General features: G+C 40.6%; 1 protein-coding gene across 1 annotated transcript in view; it reads right to left on the bottom strand.

The window, feature by feature from the left end:
* Positions 1 to 18,255, bottom strand: part of MYPN (myopalladin) — an 85,635-nt gene that overhangs the window by 8,755 nt on the left and 58,625 nt on the right. Inside the window, exons 13-19 of the mRNA XM_070432854.1 lie at positions 11,451 to 11,672; positions 9,529 to 9,678; positions 8,572 to 8,654; positions 7,186 to 7,312; positions 5,025 to 5,232; positions 3,031 to 3,196; positions 322 to 455 (exon numbers count right to left, since the gene is read on the bottom strand). Of these exons, the coding sequence (XP_070288955.1) occupies positions 322 to 455; positions 3,031 to 3,196; positions 5,025 to 5,232; positions 7,186 to 7,312; positions 8,572 to 8,654; positions 9,529 to 9,678; positions 11,451 to 11,672 (1,090 nt within the window). The remainder of the gene's footprint in view (positions 1 to 321; positions 456 to 3,030; positions 3,197 to 5,024; positions 5,233 to 7,185; positions 7,313 to 8,571; positions 8,655 to 9,528; positions 9,679 to 11,450; positions 11,673 to 18,255) is intronic.

Below are 18,255 nucleotides of genomic sequence, written 5' to 3'. Positions count from 1 at the left end.
TCACCCGAGGATATTTTTTCCATTGACATATAGAGAGAGTGGAAGGAAGGAAGGAAGGAAGGGCAGGAAATAAAGAGAGAGAAAGATTGAGAGAGAGAAACATCAATGTGAGACACGTCAATTGGTTGCCTCCCACACACACCCTGACCAGGGCCAGGATTGAACCTGCAACCCAGGTACATGCCCTTGACCAGGAATCGAAGCCTTGACCCTTCAGTGCATGGGTCAACACTCTAACTACTGAGCTACACAGGCCGGGGGGGGAAGATTTTAAAAGTTGCCTATTACATACAGATGTTCAACCGATGCCAGTACACCTACCATATATATCCAGCCTAGCAGTGCACGACACGATTCCGGCTTCGTTCTTTGCTGATAGTGTGTACCATCCAGCGTCTGATTTCTTGGCTGGCTGAATGAGGAGGCAGACATACCCCGTCGTGTCCTGGTGCATACTGGAGAAAAAAAAGAATATATCCATATTGTATCGGGGGGCAGAGACGGCTTGTCAAGGTTTGGGCTCAGGGAAACTCTGGGGACAAATGCAGTGGTGCGGTGTTCCCAGGTGGGGGAAAGGGGAACTCAGCTTAAAGCAAACATCAAAGGTGAACGTGAGGTAGAAAGAAGTCACAAAAGAGCCACAGTTAACCTAGTGAGGCTGGGATGAAGGCTGAGACCCGGTCGTGTTCTCCCGATTGCTCCATCTCCCCACCGGGGCAGCCCCACTTGTCACAGCCAAAGTCCAGGGATGGACATTTCAATAAGAACTTTGTTAGGAAGTGATGGGAAAGCTTGGTCCCAAGCCCAGAGGAATTGTTAGCGTGGAGGGAGTATTTCTTAATGTAACCAACTGGGCATGTGCAGCATTTAGCTCAATACAGTTCAGGAGCAAACGGCATGTTCTTCCTTCTGTTTCCTCTACATCCGCAGTTCTGCCCCTTGCCTCAAGACTGCAATCCCGGATAATTCCACCAGGATTTCAGGTTGGGTTGAACCTGTTACCTTCATTTAGACCAGTGGCTCCCAATGTGGGGCACACACCCCAGAAGGGGGCAATTTGATTTTTAAGGGGGGCAATTCGAGAATGAGTTATTAACAGTGAATTTTTGCATTTCTTATGGTTCTAGGGGCCTCATACAGAGTATATAAATACATATTGTGACATATTTTTGTGCATCTCAGTTCTCTATTATATGTTTTGAAACTTTATTTGCTATTTTTCATATCACTTCATATTCTTATTATTTTTTAACAATTTCTTCCTCAGTACTTCAACTGTCCTTTCTTTTTTTAAAAAAAAATATATTTTATTGATTTTTTTACAGAGAGGAAGGGAGAGGGATAGAGAATTAGAAACATCAATGAGAGAGAAACATCGATCAGCTGCCTCCTGCACACCCCCTACTGGGGATGTGCCCGCAACCAGGGTACATGCCCTTGACCGGAATCGAACCCGGGACCCTTCAGTCCACAGGCCGACGCTCTATCCACTGAGCCAAACCGGTTACGGCTCAACTGTCCTTTCATTCTTTTGTTTTTCTCTTTCATGGATGCCATGTTCTTTGGAAGCTTGTTAGACCAAGGTAACGGCCTTTTAGGCTTCCTCCACGTGAATAGCTATTCACTTTTTGAATAATAAGAATTATATGTCACAAGGGAGGGGGGCATCAGGATTTTAGAGATGCTTAGGTGGGGCATGGCCAAAAAAAAAGGTTGGGAACCACTGATTTAGACTGAAGTGTGAACTTGAGAATATTCTCAGTTCTTGCTTAAGTTTTACCAGAGAAAAATCCTGACCTATACATACATAGACTTCTCAGCTGCCCAAATTCTTTAAAACCCGACAGCTACAACAGTCTCTGGTACAAATTCCCTTGACCGTGAAGAAATAATTCTCAGTAGGAATTTCTGTACACTGCCTTTGTTTGCTTGCCCCCTTGTGGCATAAAACCAAAATGGCAAAGAAATAAAGTTGGTTAGGGGAAATCAAGCAAGGTACCCACTGTAAGAAACTTGATCCTTTAAAGTTGCTTTAAAAACAACCGTGTGGTGATGGATAGAGAAGTTGTTTAACTGCCTTAATGTTTTGTTTTGCTTTATTTTATTTTAGCTTATTGTCATCACAGAGGTTTTCTGGGTACTAATATGACTAAAGACACATGACAGAAACTAGGCTTAGTCTTCATAAATTCCTTGTTCATTTTTGTTTGTAATTTTTAAAATTTTTGTGTTTGTTGTTAATTGAGAGTGGAAGGGAGAGGGAGAGACAGAGAGAGAAATATCGATGTGAGAGAGACACATAAACTGGTTGCCTCCCACACGCATCGCAACCAGGGCTGGGGATCAACCCTGCAACCAAGGTACCTGCCCTTGACCAGAACCAAACCAAGACCCTTCAGACCCTGGGCCGATGCCCTATCCACTGAGCCAAACTGGCTAGGGCCATTTGTAATTTTTAAAATCTTCACCTAAGAATATGTTTTATTGATTTCAGAGAGAGAAGAAGGGAGAGGGAGAGAGAAATATTGATGTGAGAGAGAAATATTGATTCATTTACTCCCATGTGTGCACCAAACCTGCAACCTAGGTATGTACCATGACCGGGAATTGAACCTGCAACCTTTTAGTGCACAGGAAGATACTCTAACCAACTGAGCCACCCAGCCAGGGCTGCTTTTAATTTTTATAGGAGTTTATTTGAGCCAAACTGACGACATATGGGAAGCAAGATCTCAAGTGCTCCTCCTTATACATTTTTTCTGTATATATTTTACTGTTGATAGTATTACAAATGTCTCCTGTTTACCCCCTTTACACCCGTCCTCCCACTCCCTCCCCCCTCCCATGTTTTCACAGTTTAAAATGGTGGGATGTTCATACAATAGACTACCCCCCAGCAACAATGTGGAATAAATTCTTGATATGCACAATAACATGGACAAAACTCAAATGCATTAATCTCAGCAAAAGAAGCCAGATTCAAAAGGCTACAGACGGATTTGGGTGTCCCTTTGCATGTGGGGTCCGTACCTGATTCTCTCTCTGGTGCAAGGAATGGTCTCATTGTCCTTCTTCCAGTAGAACACGGGCGGCGGCATGCCTATCACCCGGCACTCCAGCCGCACCAGGTGGCCCTCGGGAACCCCGCTGTTCTGCAGTTTCTCCAGGATCACAGGTGCTTTCTTCACCTCTTTGGCTGAACAAGAGAAGGACCATTCTTGGTTAAATAGTAAGTGCCTGGGGGTTCATTTCTCAAACTCATTACAGTTCTGGAATTTAGCAGAATGGGTCCCCCACCCCCTTAGCTCCTCTTCAGAACACTTCTCACTCCTCCAAGTGGGAGCCACTGCCTTGACAAAAGCTCCAGAAAGGATTAAAAAAGAAATGAGGAAACTGTCTCTGCACATTCTATAAGAGGCAACACTCAAGAGTCTGGATCGCACACAGAGGCTGCAACTGGTAGGTGTGCAATTTAAGGAGTTTCCTTTTTTGCTCAGCAGTAAAATTTGAGAAACAATGTATTTTATGTACTGCACATATCCTTTTTTTGAGGCTTTGTATTGCTCTTTAATTATTTTTTTATCCTTTTTCTTATTTATAGGAGTTTGTTTTGTAAAAGATATATTAATTTTCCTGAACTTTTTATTTGGAAGAAGTTTATAGCTATAAAAAAGTTGAAAGAAGTATATACTATTTTTAAAAAATACACAAATTATACTTCCCAAGGAGGTTTTTTTGGGGGGGGGATAGAATCAATTAAGACAAATATACCACAGATCTTGGGGTTCCAGAGTCACTATTTAAGCAAAAGAGCGGGGAAAAGTAAAAGTTGGCAATCAATATATCATTGCAGAATAAACTTGTTCTACTCTGTCGGTAAGAAGAAATCACGAGTGAGAGGAAGGAAAGGATATGTGGGGGAACCAGCACTGGCCTGGAGAGAGGATTAGCATGCTGAAGACACCCCGATTTCCTATAGGGGCCACACCTGGGAGAAAGCCCAGCACTCAAATTTGTATGTTCTGAAATTTAATTCTGGCTGGACTACTACCCCGAAGCGCTGGTACCACATAGGTGACGATGACTTGTCCTTTTTTGCAGGCATTCATTTTGTTCACATCATCTTATAAGGCAAACGTTCATTGCCTAGTTATGGACTCAACATTTGTTGGGCGCCTTCCATGTTGCAGGCAGAGTCAGACACCCGAGATCCACAGAAGAACAGATCAGAATCTCTGACCTTAGGAGCTCATAGTCTCTTTGGGGGGCATAGGAGTAAACTACTACAGAGTAAGTGCTCTGAGAGTGTCTCCTTGCCTAAGTACTATGGAAACAGAGGAGAATGTGCTTGGTGGGTCCTCTGTGCCTTGGGAGTGACATTTTAATTAAGCCTTAGGGCAGTGGTTCTCAACCTTCTGGCCCTTTAAATACAGTTCCTCATGTTGTGACCCAACCATAAAATTATTTTCGTTGCTACTTCATAACTGTAATGTTGCTACTTTATGAATCATAATGTAAATATCTGATACGCAGGATGGTCTTAAGCGACCCCTGTGAAAGGGTCGTTCGACCGCCAAAGGGGTCGCGACCCACAGGTTGAGAATCGCTGCCTTAGGGAATGAGTAAGAGGTTGCTAGGCAGAGAAGGACAGGTAAAGGTATGAAAGCTTAGAGAGTGGGGTGAGGAAGAGCCTTGTGTGTTCCGGGAGTGATGAACTGTAGGATAAGTGACTTGAATTTAGTAATGCTCAGTTAATTAATTGAATAATTAATTAATTGATTAATTAACTATTAAAATGACTCGTTTATTGGATGCATAATAGGCACACGGCACCCTATTATATTTTTAGCTTACTGACATGTCTTTGAAAGCAATGTACAAAATATGGCCCCTATTACAGTGAAGAAGAAACTGAGATTAGACTTGGTGGGGAAAAGGACTAAAGAATTCTGTCAGAGGCTCTGTATATTTGGGCAATGACGTTGGAAGGAGTCACGTTTAAGGGTCCCAGCAGCAAACCTTACCTACTACAGTGAGCTCCAGACTGAAGGAATTCTGTCCGGTTTTGTTGGTAGCAACACACGTGTAGGTCCCTGCATCACGTTGAGTGAGAGGGTCAATGAGCAGAGAGTGGACTCCAGTCTCCCTGACCAGCATCTTGTGGGAGGCGTCCGGTAGCACAGGTTGGCCATTGAGCAGCCACGTCAGCTCTGGGGGTGGTAAGCCACTCACCTGAAAAAAACAGGACAGCTGAGGCAAATGAGAGACTGGGGACAGGCAGATTGATTTGGCTGAATTCTTCATCCTTATCTGGCATCAAATAGTGAGAGAAAACATGGAGTAGTGAAGAGACATTGGGATCTGGATGGATGGCCACATTAATTTAAATTGTATAGTATTTCAGGTCATAATCTCTCTATATAAAAGCCTAAGTGACTGGCTGACCAGCAGACCCACTGATAGCTATGACGTGCAATGACCACCAGGGGGCAGACGCTCAACGTAGGAGCTACCAAATGACAGCAACTTTGCAGCGTGTCCTCTCGCACTCTGGGATCCCTTGGGGGATGTCCGACTGCCAGTTTCAGCCTGATCCCTGCAGGCCAGGCCAAGGGATCCCACCAGTGCATGAATCCGTGCCCCGGGCCTCTAGTTATAGCATAAATAAGAATGAATAAGCTAAATAGATAAAGCAGGCCTGCAGTGTCAGTTTCAGAGATGACACCTTGCTCACATACCTACTAAGTGAGAGGAGCCAAGTGAAAGGCAGACATTAAATCAGTGTTCCCAAACCTTACTGTGTATTATAATCACATGGGAAGCATTTGAAAATGCTGTTGCCCACTATTTAACACAGTAATGTTAAATCAGACTCTCTGGGGATAGGACCCAGGCATGGGTATCTGTTCGGGTTTAGGGTGAAAGAAGTAATAGCCAATCCCAAATATTCTTTAGGCCTTCATTGGGAGAGTAAGAATCACCAAGAGAAATGGACTTTATGAATGCTTACCCACAAGCCTTTACTAATTTGCATATTAATTTTCCATCGTACTCAGCATCTTTGTAGAGGCAGACGGGGTGATTAAGTTTCTCTTCATACTGAGAGATATCCAGGCTGCCTAAGTGAACCTTGTCTCTGATCACAGAATTAGAATGTGGAATAGCTACAGGTGATGAATGTTGACTAGCAAAAGAAACTAGCGTCTGTTTTCATAATTGCCTTGGAGTCATCTTTTCATGATTATAATTTTTATTTTTTAAATATATTTTTATTGATTTCAGAGAGGAAGGGAGGAGGAGGAGGAAGAGGAGGAGGAGGAGGAGGAGGAAGAGGAGGAGGAGAGAAACATCAATGAGGAGAGAGAATCATTGATTGGCTGCCTCCTGTATGCCCCACACTGGGGATCGAGCCTGCAACCCGGGCATGTGACCTGACCGAGAGTCAAACTGTGACCTCTTGGTTTATAGGTTGACATTCAACCACTGAGCCATGCTGGTCAGGCCATGCTTATAATTTTTAAAAGGCTCTATCTCACAGCAATTTGCTCCAAGGATGGAAAAGTCACACTTTTGGCTTCATAGTAATAAAGACTTTCCAGGCACCACAAGGAAAATGGAATTATAACACCTCTTTGGTTGTCTTTTACAAACACAGCATTAACTCGATACGATACCATTATGAAGATATATCAATTTAAGCCCTAGCCAGTTTGGCTCAGTGGATAGAGCGTCGGCCTGCAAACTGAAGGGTCCCGGTTCAATTCCAGTCAATGACATTACCTGGGTTTCAGGTTTCTCAGCCCAGACCCTGTTTGGGGCTCATATAGGAGGCAACCAACTGATGTGTTTCTCTCACATTGATATTTCTCTCTGTCTTTCCCTCTTTCTTCCACTCTCTTTAAAAATCAATGGAAAAATATCCTCAAGTGAAGATTTAAAAAAAAAGATATAACAATTTAAAAATTTCATGAAATACTTTTGTCTGGTATTAAACACTGAGCATTGTGGGTGGGTGGGGGGAAGTGATCTCTCTCCTTTCCCCAGTCCCCTCTTCCTTGAAAAAAACAACAACCAACAAACAAAAAACACCACACAAAAATAAATACAAACAAAAATAAGTGCAAACAGGCAAACAATTGCAAAATGTGAACCGATCCGGAACCAAGGATGGGTGCTAGGGTCTACCTTACAGTCGAGCCGACAGAGGCGCCCCTCATGAGCTACCATATCCCCAGGAGCCTGCAGGAAATGTGGTCGGAAAAAGCGTTCCTGTAGGGGCTCCTTCTCTCTTTCTTGCACTCGGGACCTTCCTCTATAACAACAAAGGTATTCAGGCATTAAATACAGAAACCAGTTTACAAATTGATGACAGTAGGCATGCAGGCATGACTATAGGACCTGGAGAACACTTTTTTTTTTTTTCAGGGCAGTGAGGGAGGGAAAGGGTGTTGCTGGACCATAAACAAATAATAAATATAAATAGTGGTGTGACACTCATGTAAAAAAAAACAACAACGTGGTAAGTATCTCATACACTGTAGGATTATCTTGTATGATCTGTAATCAAATAAACAGGCTTTAGCTTCTTTCTCTCTGAAGTCATTCTGGGTTAAGTGGCTCAGCTCTTCTTGGGTTTGACCAGTTGTTCAAAAGTCTCAAAATAAACAAATATATCAGTATTCAAGTCGAACCTCAGATGAGATCCAAAAGAGAAGTCCTGTTTATTGCCCAGAACAAGGCAGCTGCAATCCCTGTGTCTCTGAGTAATAAAATCTGACCTGCCTATAAATTATGGCAGACCATTAAAGATTATCATGAACTTACTGGTTCAGACTGACCAACAGTAACAGCTGTTCTTGAAAAAGAAGAAGAAGAAGAAGAAGAAGAAGAAGAAGAAGAAGAAGAAGGAGGAGGAGGAGGAGGAGGAGGAGGAGGAGGAGGAGGAGGAGGAGGAGGAGGAGGAGGAGGAAGAGGAGGAGGAGGAGGAATAATAATAGCGCAATGGTGGTGAAATACTGTATTTGAAACATGAGTCACTATTTTTGTTTCTTTGGTAAGTCACATTTAATTCATCCATGTTAGCAACTATGGAATGCTTTGCTAAGATTTTATGGTCTCTGTAAGACTCAAGGAAAAGCCATGCTTCTTTCTCTTAGTGGTTAGTAAAATCAGAGAAGAAGAAAGCCAAGTGGTTTATTGGAGAAAATTGGTATATTGGAGACAACAACAACAATATTCAATCTATATGTATAGAATCATTAACAGTTTTTACTTTATTAAAGAAAAAATGGTAATTTAATCTAAAGAGTCTGATCTATATGTACACAGGTGCCACTGATGGTTACAAATTTCAGAGTATCAAAAGTGTGCTGTAGACCAGTACTTCTCAAATTTAGTGTGCTTATGAGTCACCTGGGGATAGTGTTAAAATGTAATTCTGGGGTGGGGCGTGGGATTCTGCATTTGCAACAAGCTCCCAGGTGACACTGATGCTACAGGTGGAGGACTACACATTAAATAATGGTGGCTGCTTGGGAGGGACTAGAGAAGGAAGATTCATATTGTCTTTACCTGTGAGACTGACCAGTAGATGTTAGTCGACTGCGGATAGGCAAACTTTGTACCATTAAGTGGCCAGAGCAGCTGATTCTCCCCTAAGAAAATGAACAAGGTTAAAATAAGGATTCTACATTTTTTCAAATTATATAAACTTTTCTGGACATGAACATTATGAACCTAACTATTATAAGTTTTCTTTGGGGGGATAAAAATATAATATGACTCCTTAAATCATTGTTCATATTCCAGGGGGAGGGATTTTTAAGAACATTTTGATGACTTCCATTTTTAAGTTGAGAAATAAACAGAGCACAAATAAAAAAAATGAATTCTTGTGCATTTAACATTATCTGCAGCCACACACAGAGATCATGGCCAACTGTTCTTATACTTCCCTCATTAAAGATGACCTTCAAAACTAATATTTTAATATAAAGAGTGGGTGAGAGTAGAAATTCCTATCCTAATGGTAGTTGAACATATTTATTCAGCCATATCTTTTAGGAAAAGTTTAAGTCAATCTTATTCAGAAAAGGAAAGCAAAATATTATGGCCTTTTAACTTTTACCCCCCAAAAAAGGAGATTATGAGTTTGAGAGATATTCACAAGACTTTGTGAAGTAATTTGCTTTTTCTCTAAATAACAAAAACAACAAATTCTTTGATAGATTAATTTGACTCTTCAAGAGATTCAATGAGTTGATATACACAAAAGTAAGCCCAATAGGTGTGGGATGTGTTCATAGTGAATAGATATCACTAATGCCCTTTGTCAAAGGCTGAGGGGTTGAGGGACCCATCAGTGGCTAACTGGTCTTCTAAGTTGTGATACTGTGCTCTAGTTACACACAATCACAATGCTTCTCATTCATTTTCCTCAGCAATCCTTAGTAACTTGCACTTCTCAAGTTATCATTTATGACTTCAACTGCGCCTTCCTCGGCATGCAGCACAGCTCTGCATCTCCACCTGGGGGTTGGCAGCCATGATGGTGTAGTTGCCATCGTCATCACTGGTGGTGGACTCGATGTGCAGAGAACACGTCCCGTCTCCTTCTCGCTTCATTTTGCAGTGCTCGTTTCTCTTGGAAATCTGCTTCCCATCTTTGAACCAGTAGACCTGAAATGAAAGATAATCAAGGAGGAAATACATTGTTCTGTACATCTTTAAGGAGTAATGAAGTAGGGAGTAGGGTGAGGCAAGGGCTGATTCCCATCTTTATAAGTGACATCTCTTACAAAACACTTAGAAAAATTATAAAACATATTAAAAACAGTGTGATATGCTCCTGCACTTATACAATGCTTAAGTTAAAAATTCTATATAATTTAGGATAGAGATAAAGCTTTTGACTATTTTTATTGTACTTCATAATTACTTTAGAAGTTACCTTAACAACCAGACGTGTTTTCAGAGGCAAAATAAAGAAAACCAGGAGCCTGAATCTTTTCCCATTATCCTATTCCCATTATCCTATCCCATTACAGGCTCAAGTCTTCTGCAGTTGCAGATCTCAGGGCCTGGAGTAGCTCACCTTGCTTGAAAGGATAGTGCAGTTTATTATGCCAAGTAGAATGAGGCCAGGATTCGCTCACTAAATTTCTCATCTGGCTAAAATTTGAATATATATATTTTTTTCAGGTTAAATTCTGTATGTATCAAGGAGCTCTCTCAAAGAGGGGAAGGGGTGGGATTAATTACAGGTTGCAGCTGCCCTCCTCTACATTTCCTGGTTACCTAACCATACATGCCAATGCCATGCTAATTAACCTTTGTGAAAGAAGAGTGGAGAGATCCCTTGCCGAGCCATACTGGGTGTAAATCCTTCTCTCAGCTGACTGCCAAAAAATCTGATGACTCATAAAATTTTTCAGCAGCCAGTGATAATGATATGACATTTTTAGCATTTACCAACCTAACAGTAATGATACAAATATAGCTCACTTTGTACAACAACAGGCACACTGTGGATATTCAATAAGTGTGAAAACAAATATATCAATTTGGCGAGAGTGATGGTTGAGAGACTCAATAGCCCAAAACAGAGGATCATGACTAAGAAGATTACTTTAAAATTTTAATAAAATTCTAATTTACCCATAAGTCTGATTTATTTTTGGCCTACTTAACAATCCTATTCCTGACTGTCTCTTTTAGTCAAATTACTGGATTTTGTTAACTTTCTGGTATTGTTTTTTTTTAAAAAAAATATATATTTTTATTGATTTCAGAGAGGAAGGGAGAGGGAGAGAGAGAGATAGAAACATCATGATGAGAGAGAATCATTGATTGGCTGCCTCCTGCACACCCCATACTGGGGATCGAGCCCACAACCCAGACATATGCCCTGATGGAGAATCAAACCCTGACCTCCTAGGTTTATAGGTCAACGCTCAACCACTGAGCCACGCTGGCCAGGCTTGGGCTTCCCCCCCCCAATTTTTATTTTTATTGATTTTAAAGAGAGGGAGGAAGGGTAAAGGAGGAGGAAAAAGAGGAGAGAGAGAGAGAAAGAGAGAGAGAGAGAGAGAGAGACATCGAATTTATGGTTCCACTTATTTATGCATTCATTGGTTGCTTCCTATATGTACCCTGACCAGGGATCAATCTGCAACCTTGGCATATTGGGACGACACGCTAACCAACTGAACTATGCAGTCAGGGCTCTGGTATTGGTTTTTATTTCCTTAGTAGATATTTCACTTGAGTCTGCTAAGACTTTCTTTTTTTTTTTTTTTTAAATAAATCTTTATTGTTCAGATTATTGCAGTTGTTCTCCTTTTTTCCCCCCATAGCTCCCCTCTATCCAGTTTCCATGCCAAGACTTTCTTAAGGTAATGTCTGCAGGTCTGTGTTGTTGCTTTGCCAACTGGCTGGTCATCTTCCCTTACCTTTGGGATAGGTATTCCAACAATTTTGCAGGTGAATGTGACTGGAGAGCCTTCTGTGACTCGAAAGTGCTTGAGTCTTTTGTCAAAGATGGGAGCAATACACTTGCCCGTGGGGATCTCATCATGTTGGATTTCATCATCAGACTCATCCACAGGGGTACGTTCCAAGCGAAATTCTATTTCATTCATCAGTCTCTGCTCAAAGCTTGAAATTTTGTACTCCTGTCAAAATGGCAAACATGCTTCAATTTCAATTTCTATGGGTGAGGTAGAAGGTGTCATTATAATTTGAAGGAGCAACGTTTTAAGGTTCAGATGTTAAGATTTATATCATGGAACCCCAATAAACCAGGCATGTACCATTCCCAGTTCCTCACCATGAGCACTAAAGGAGATTTCAGTATCTCTACTATAATCCCAAACTGCCTTAGTGAATCCCGATTCCTCACCTTGAGCATGGAGCCCCAGTAGAATCCTGTAGGGAATGGAATGAAGATGGAATGTAATTTCCACAACTACTATTAATGTCCATTTCAATATGTAGAACTGCCTATCTGGTATTTTGGCTAAGCTTTTCTGAATTGCATTCTGATGCACGTCTGCATTACCAACGTCCTGATTCTACTGGACATTCCCATCTGCATAGTTGAGGAAAACCTGTCTCGAATAAATCTTCCTTGACTTCACATAGGTCTTCATTGCATCTCTCTGCTCCCTTCACAACAAAACTACTTGAAACTATTTTGTATTGTTACAGGATAATTTCCATACCATTTAGTCTCTTGTTAACCTACTCCAGTAAGGATTGTGTTCTCACTGTTCCACTGAAATTACTATTGTTAGGGTCTCCAAATTTGCCAAATCCAGTTGTCACTTATCTATTCTTACCTTACCAGACCTCTTAGCAGCATTAGATACAGATGGCTACTTAACTCCTTTTTGAAACATTTTCTTCTGTTGGTTTTAATGACACCATACTGGTTTTCCTTCTCTTTCTCTGGCTGCTCCTTATCAGTCTTCTTTTCTAGCTCCTAATCCTAGATAGGTGATCCCATCCAATCCCATAGCTTCAGATACCTTCTGAAGCTCCAAATCTTATCTCCAAGTCTGGTCTTTCCCCAGAACTCATATACCTAATGATCTACTCTGTATCATGAGAGTATTATACCCAACAATTTACTCTACATCATGGCTTGGGTGCCCAATGGGCATCTCTAACTGAGCATGGTCCAAAACAGGCCCACTTGCTTTCCATGCCCCAAGAGACACTCCTACCCTGCTCTTTCTCATCTCAGGAAATATCATCTTGATTCATCCACTTGGTTAAGTGGTTAAGCCGGAGTTTCCCCACATTGTCTTTTCCCCACATTTCTAAAAATGTCCAACCTGTACTTTTGTAAAAATGAATTACTAGAAAAATGAAAATTTAAAAGCATTCAAAATTATTATGTTTAATAGACATAAAATTTCTCTGTCAAGTTACTATCAAAATTTCTTAATGGTTACTCTCAATTTCTGTACTTATCCCAAGGTGGAGAGGGGACAGCTTGCAGATTGCTGCAGGTTCTCAGACCACCCTTTGAGTACCCACTTAAACCGTAAATCTAGTCCTTATCCTGAATTCCTTTCCCTCACTCTCCCTGTCATATCCTATCAAGCTTAAATGTCAACTCCCTAAAGCTGTCTTCCCAGGCTACTTCATCTAAAGCAGCGGTTCTCAACCTGTGGGTCGCGACCCCTTTGGGAGTCAAACGACCCTTTCACAGGGGTCACCTAAGACCATCGGAAAACACATATATAATTACATATTGTTTTTGTGATTAATCACTATGCTTTAATTATGTTCAATTTGTAACAATGAAAATACATCCTGCATATCAGATATTTACATTATGATTCATAACAGTAGCAAAATTACAGTTATGAAGTAGCAACGAAAATAATTTTATGGTTGGGGGTCACCACAACATGAGGAACTGTATTAAAGGGTCACGGCATTAGGAAGGTTGAGAACCACTGATCTAAAGTAACTCGCCAGCCTGGCCAGTGTGGCTCAGTGGTTGAGCATTGACCCATGAACCAGGAGGTCACCCGTTCAATTCCCGGGTGATGCCCAGTGGGGGTGTGCAGGAGACAGCTGATGGATGTTTCTATCTCTTTCTTCCTTTCCCTCCCTCTCTATCTAAAAGTCAGTGAAAATATATTTTAAAAAATAAAATAACTCTGCACTCTAATTTCCTGTCTAATACCAGTTGCTATCTAGTATTTTTCTTGTTTGCTTGTTTCTTGATTGAAAGATTAAATATCTCTAAGCACTGGAATGTTACTTTCATAAGAGCAGAGATCTTGCTTCCCACTAGATCAACAGCACCTAAATAGTGAATGCCTGCCTCATGGCAAGTACTCAGTGAGTATCTGAGGAATGAGTGAATACATGAATGACATGGGGGAAAGCACATGTTCCAACTCTACCACATCTTTGAGGAATCCGGAATTTGTTTTGATGATTTTTATCAAGATGGGGCCTGATTTTACAGAATTTAAGATGTTTGAATTGATTAACACAAGGGACTACAGAAGCAATACAATGAAAATATGCATATTTCGTTATACTGTAAATGTATACATACTGGTTAAATATTTATTGTTTTACCAATACTACAAATCGGGAGGATGATGAGAATAGAACACTCAGTGAATTATTTTTAAAATATTAAAAGAATTGAGAGCCCAGAAATAAACCCACATGTATATGGGCAAATAATTTGTGCTAAAGGAGCCAAAAATATACGATGGAGAAAAGAAGCCTCTTCAATAAATGACGCTGGGAAAATTGGAAAGCCATATGCAAAAGAATAAAATTAGACTGCTATTTGTCACCATACATAAAAATTAACTCAAAATGGATCAATAACCTAAATATTAGACCTGAAATAATAAATGACATAGAAGAAAACATAGGTACTAAACTAATGGACCTTGGTTTTAGAGAGTGTCTTATTAATTTGACCTCAAAGGCAAAGGAAGTAAAAGCAAAAATAAGTAAGTGGGACTCTATTAGACTAAAAAGCTTCCACACAGCAAAAGAAACCAACAACAAAACAAAAAGGCAACCAACAAAATAGTTGTAAACAGCACCTCTGATAAAGGGTTAATATCCAAAATATATAAATAACTCATACAGCTCAATAACAAAAAACAAACAATCCAATTAAAAATTAGGCAGAGACGTGTATGGACACTTCTCCCAAGAAGACATACAAATGGCCCACAGATATGAGAAAATGCTCTTCACTAGCTATTAGGGAAATGCAAATCCAACTACAATAAGATGCCATCCCACACCTGTTAGAATGGCTATTATCAACAAGATAAGTAATAATAACTGTTTGAGAGATTGTGGAGAAAAAGGAACCCTCATTCACTGTTGGTGGGAATGTAAACTGGTATAGTCACTAATGGAAAAACAGTATAGACATTCCTCAAAAAATTACGGATAGAGTTATCATATGACCCAGCAATCCCTCTTCTGGGTATCTATCTGAAAAATTTGAAAACATTTGTTCACATGTTCATTATAACATTATTCACAGTGGCCAAGACATGGAAACAACTGAAGTGTCTTTCAATAGAGGATTGGACAAAGATGTGGTACATACATATATACAATGGAATTCTACTCAGCTATAAGAAAAGATGGGACCCTGCCATTTGCGACAACATGGGTGGATCTTGAGAATATCGTGTTAAGCGAAGTAAGTCAGAAGGAAAAAGTCAATAACCATAGAATTTTACTCATATGTGGGAATTAATACTGAAAGCAACAAATGAACAAAAAGGTAAACAAACAAACAAAAACTCCTAGATGGTGACAACAGTGGTAACCAGAGGGAAGGGCGGTTGGGAGTGAGGTAGGAAAAGGTACAGGGGGTCAAATATATGGTGACAGAAGAAGACTTGACTTTGGGTGGTGAACACACAATACAATATACACATGTTGTATTATAGAACTGCACATTTGAAACTATATAATTTTGTTAACCAATGTCACCCCAATAACTTTAATTAAAATACTATTTGTAACTATGGAGCATATAGTTGTAAGCAGATTTTAGCTGGAAGTTTCTACTGGGGCACCAAGATGGGCTACATATCAGAAAACAAGTGAGTTGGGAGACAAACTATTTTCCAGAAATTTCAAAGCTGGTGTTTAAGGATAGGTTGGATGATTTAAAGCCTTCACTTCCATTAGAGATACAAGAGCCAGGAGGGAGAAGATCCAGTGAGAGGACTTTGGAGAGAGTTATTAATGTCTGTCAGTGTCCTACCTCCACCTCCAGCCCCTGGGTACCTCCCTTTCACCTGAAGTCTAGCCAGGTCTCGCTCCTGCCTAAGAAATCTGGAGTGAAGAGTGAGGTGGACTTCTGTTGGTGGCCAAGCTCAAGGCAGCGCTGAGTGGCCTGCACTCCTGCATTGTTCCAGGGCAGGGGACTGTGATGGCTCTCCTCATGCACACGTGGGTCACACACGACACAAAGCCAGTGTGGGGTCAGCTCTTGTCCCTCCATGGTTGGGGAAGGAAGGAGTCAGAAATAGCGGTTGGTGAAGTGGGGCAAGAGGGGGCAAAAAAGAGAGAAGCTGGCCATGGTTCCCTTCCTGGCTATTTAGGTTCGTATCTTGCAGAAGTCCCTGGTGAAACAGGGGGTTTGTGTGTGGGTGTTAGTTTTCATTAAGGATTGGAGTGTTGGTTACTACCAGGACTGGAAATTTTGTATGACTGGATCAAGATTGTATTTTTGCAACACAGTAACCAGAGAACCTTATAATAACGAAAAGTGGTCACAATGGTTTTGAGATAGCTTCATATTTGAGATTGCCAGGAGCAGAAGAATTAGCCCATTAGATGAATTTATAGCGATATGGAGAGAAAAAAATTCTTTTTTAGACATACCTGCTTAATGTACCACTTATATGATATAATGTATAAATTGCAGAGGAGTAACAAACAAAATCAGAATATTGTAGGTCAAAGAGTTTCCATGAAAGATTTCATAAAATATTTGGGAAGTTGATTCTCAGGAACAAGGGAAGCCACACAATGGTGTGGCTTGTTACTAGAGCACTGAATCTTTGTATCTGAGGTGTTAACAGAGATGCACACTATCTCCAGAGCAGGAATTGACATTTTCCGTGGTGCTTAGCAACTAAGAGATGGTTATCCCAAGGGTAGCTACTCCTGTTACACATAAATCAAGGTTGTCATTCCAAGTTATGACTGATGGGACTCAGATTTTGTAAGAAAATTTGCAAACACAAGGAATATGTTCAAGTTAAATTTAAAGGTGCTTTTTGCACTGTTCTGCAAAAAGGTTGCACTACTGATCAGCTGTTGGTGGACAGCACATTGAGTTTCCAGGACTGGACTTACGTTGCATTCTCATTTTCTCTTGCCTTGTCCCCTTTGCGAGTAATGGCAGGAGTGTCTGTATCATCTGCTCGCAGGTAATGTCTATGCTCAAAGGAAAGAATTTTTCTTTCTGTAAATCTGGCCTGTATGGCAATCAAATCAGTGATATATGACCTATTCTTTCCAGCTTTTATGTATAACCTTAAGTGAAAATGAATTTCACAGAAGTTCAGTTGCTCTATGAAAGAAAACAAAAAGCTAAAAAAAAATTCTCAGAAGAGTATGCCATTTGAAAATATAATTCCTTCCTTCCCTTTAAAGATAACCCTCTTAAGGCTGATAATTTGACAAGTTGAAACACTTGATTTTTGGGACACATCTGCAGAAATTTTCTTCAAATTGGCAGAGTGGTGGGGAGTGCCTTCCTTCTGTGGAGAACCACAGTGTGATGACACATCCCAATCACGTATGTCATTGCCCAGGCTCCGGATTTCCAAAATGGGGGCCATCGTCAGAAACTCACTGCCTTGAGCTCACGCTGGCTTCCTCTACTCTGGGCTTCAGGGGCAAATAATCAAATTGGATAAAACGAGCTGGAGGAGCCTGCTCAAGGGTTCCCAACCTACTCGAGGTATAATGTTCACTAAAGAACATCTTATGCCAAAACCGGTTTGGCTCAGTGGATAGAGCGTCGGCCTGCGGACTGAAAGGTCCCGGGTTCGATTCCGGTCAAGGGCATGTACCTGGGTTGCGGGCACATCCCCCGTGGGAGATGTGCAGGAGGCAGCTGGTCGATGTTTCTCTCCCATCGATGTTTCTAACTCTCTATCTCTCTCCCTTCCTCTCTGTAAAAAATCAATAAAATATATTAAAAAAAAAAAAAAGAAAAAGAACATCTTATATGTTAGAGAATGTGTTCTCTTTTGTCCCAGGGAGATCCACAGTATGGACAGAGGATAAAAGATTTCTATATAAACTTGGAGGGTAACATACATAGGGGATGCCTTCTTCTACTATTTATCTAATAGTTACATGCTACCTTCAATAGAGACAACCAGGCTTCATAGCCTACTTCCTGTCCCTGCTGCCAAGTTCATAGTAAGCACCTACTATGTGCTAAATACTATGATAGGCACTGGAGATACAATATTCTATAAAACATAGACTCTATATTCAAAGATGTTGTGTAAAAATACTTTAAATCCAAATTTTTTCCATAAGAATAAATAATTACTAAAAGATACACAGATTTATTTTATACTGAAATGTTCACTTAACACCAATTTTGCTTAATTTATGATTCTTTTTTCCCCCCGTGTGTAATTTCAGTGTGGTTTTTAAAGATTTCTTCTTTTTAATCAGTTGATTAAAATAGATTGCTATCACAGCAAGTAGTAT

The sequence above is a fragment of the Myotis yumanensis genome, unplaced genomic scaffold, assembly GCF_028538775.1.
Source record: "Myotis yumanensis isolate MYYU_CA2020_CCGP unplaced genomic scaffold, mMyoYum1.0.hap1 SCAF_13, whole genome shotgun sequence".
Taxonomy (NCBI): Eukaryota; Metazoa; Chordata; class Mammalia; order Chiroptera; family Vespertilionidae; genus Myotis; species Myotis yumanensis.
This window is presented reverse-complemented; position numbering and strand designations above follow the sequence as displayed.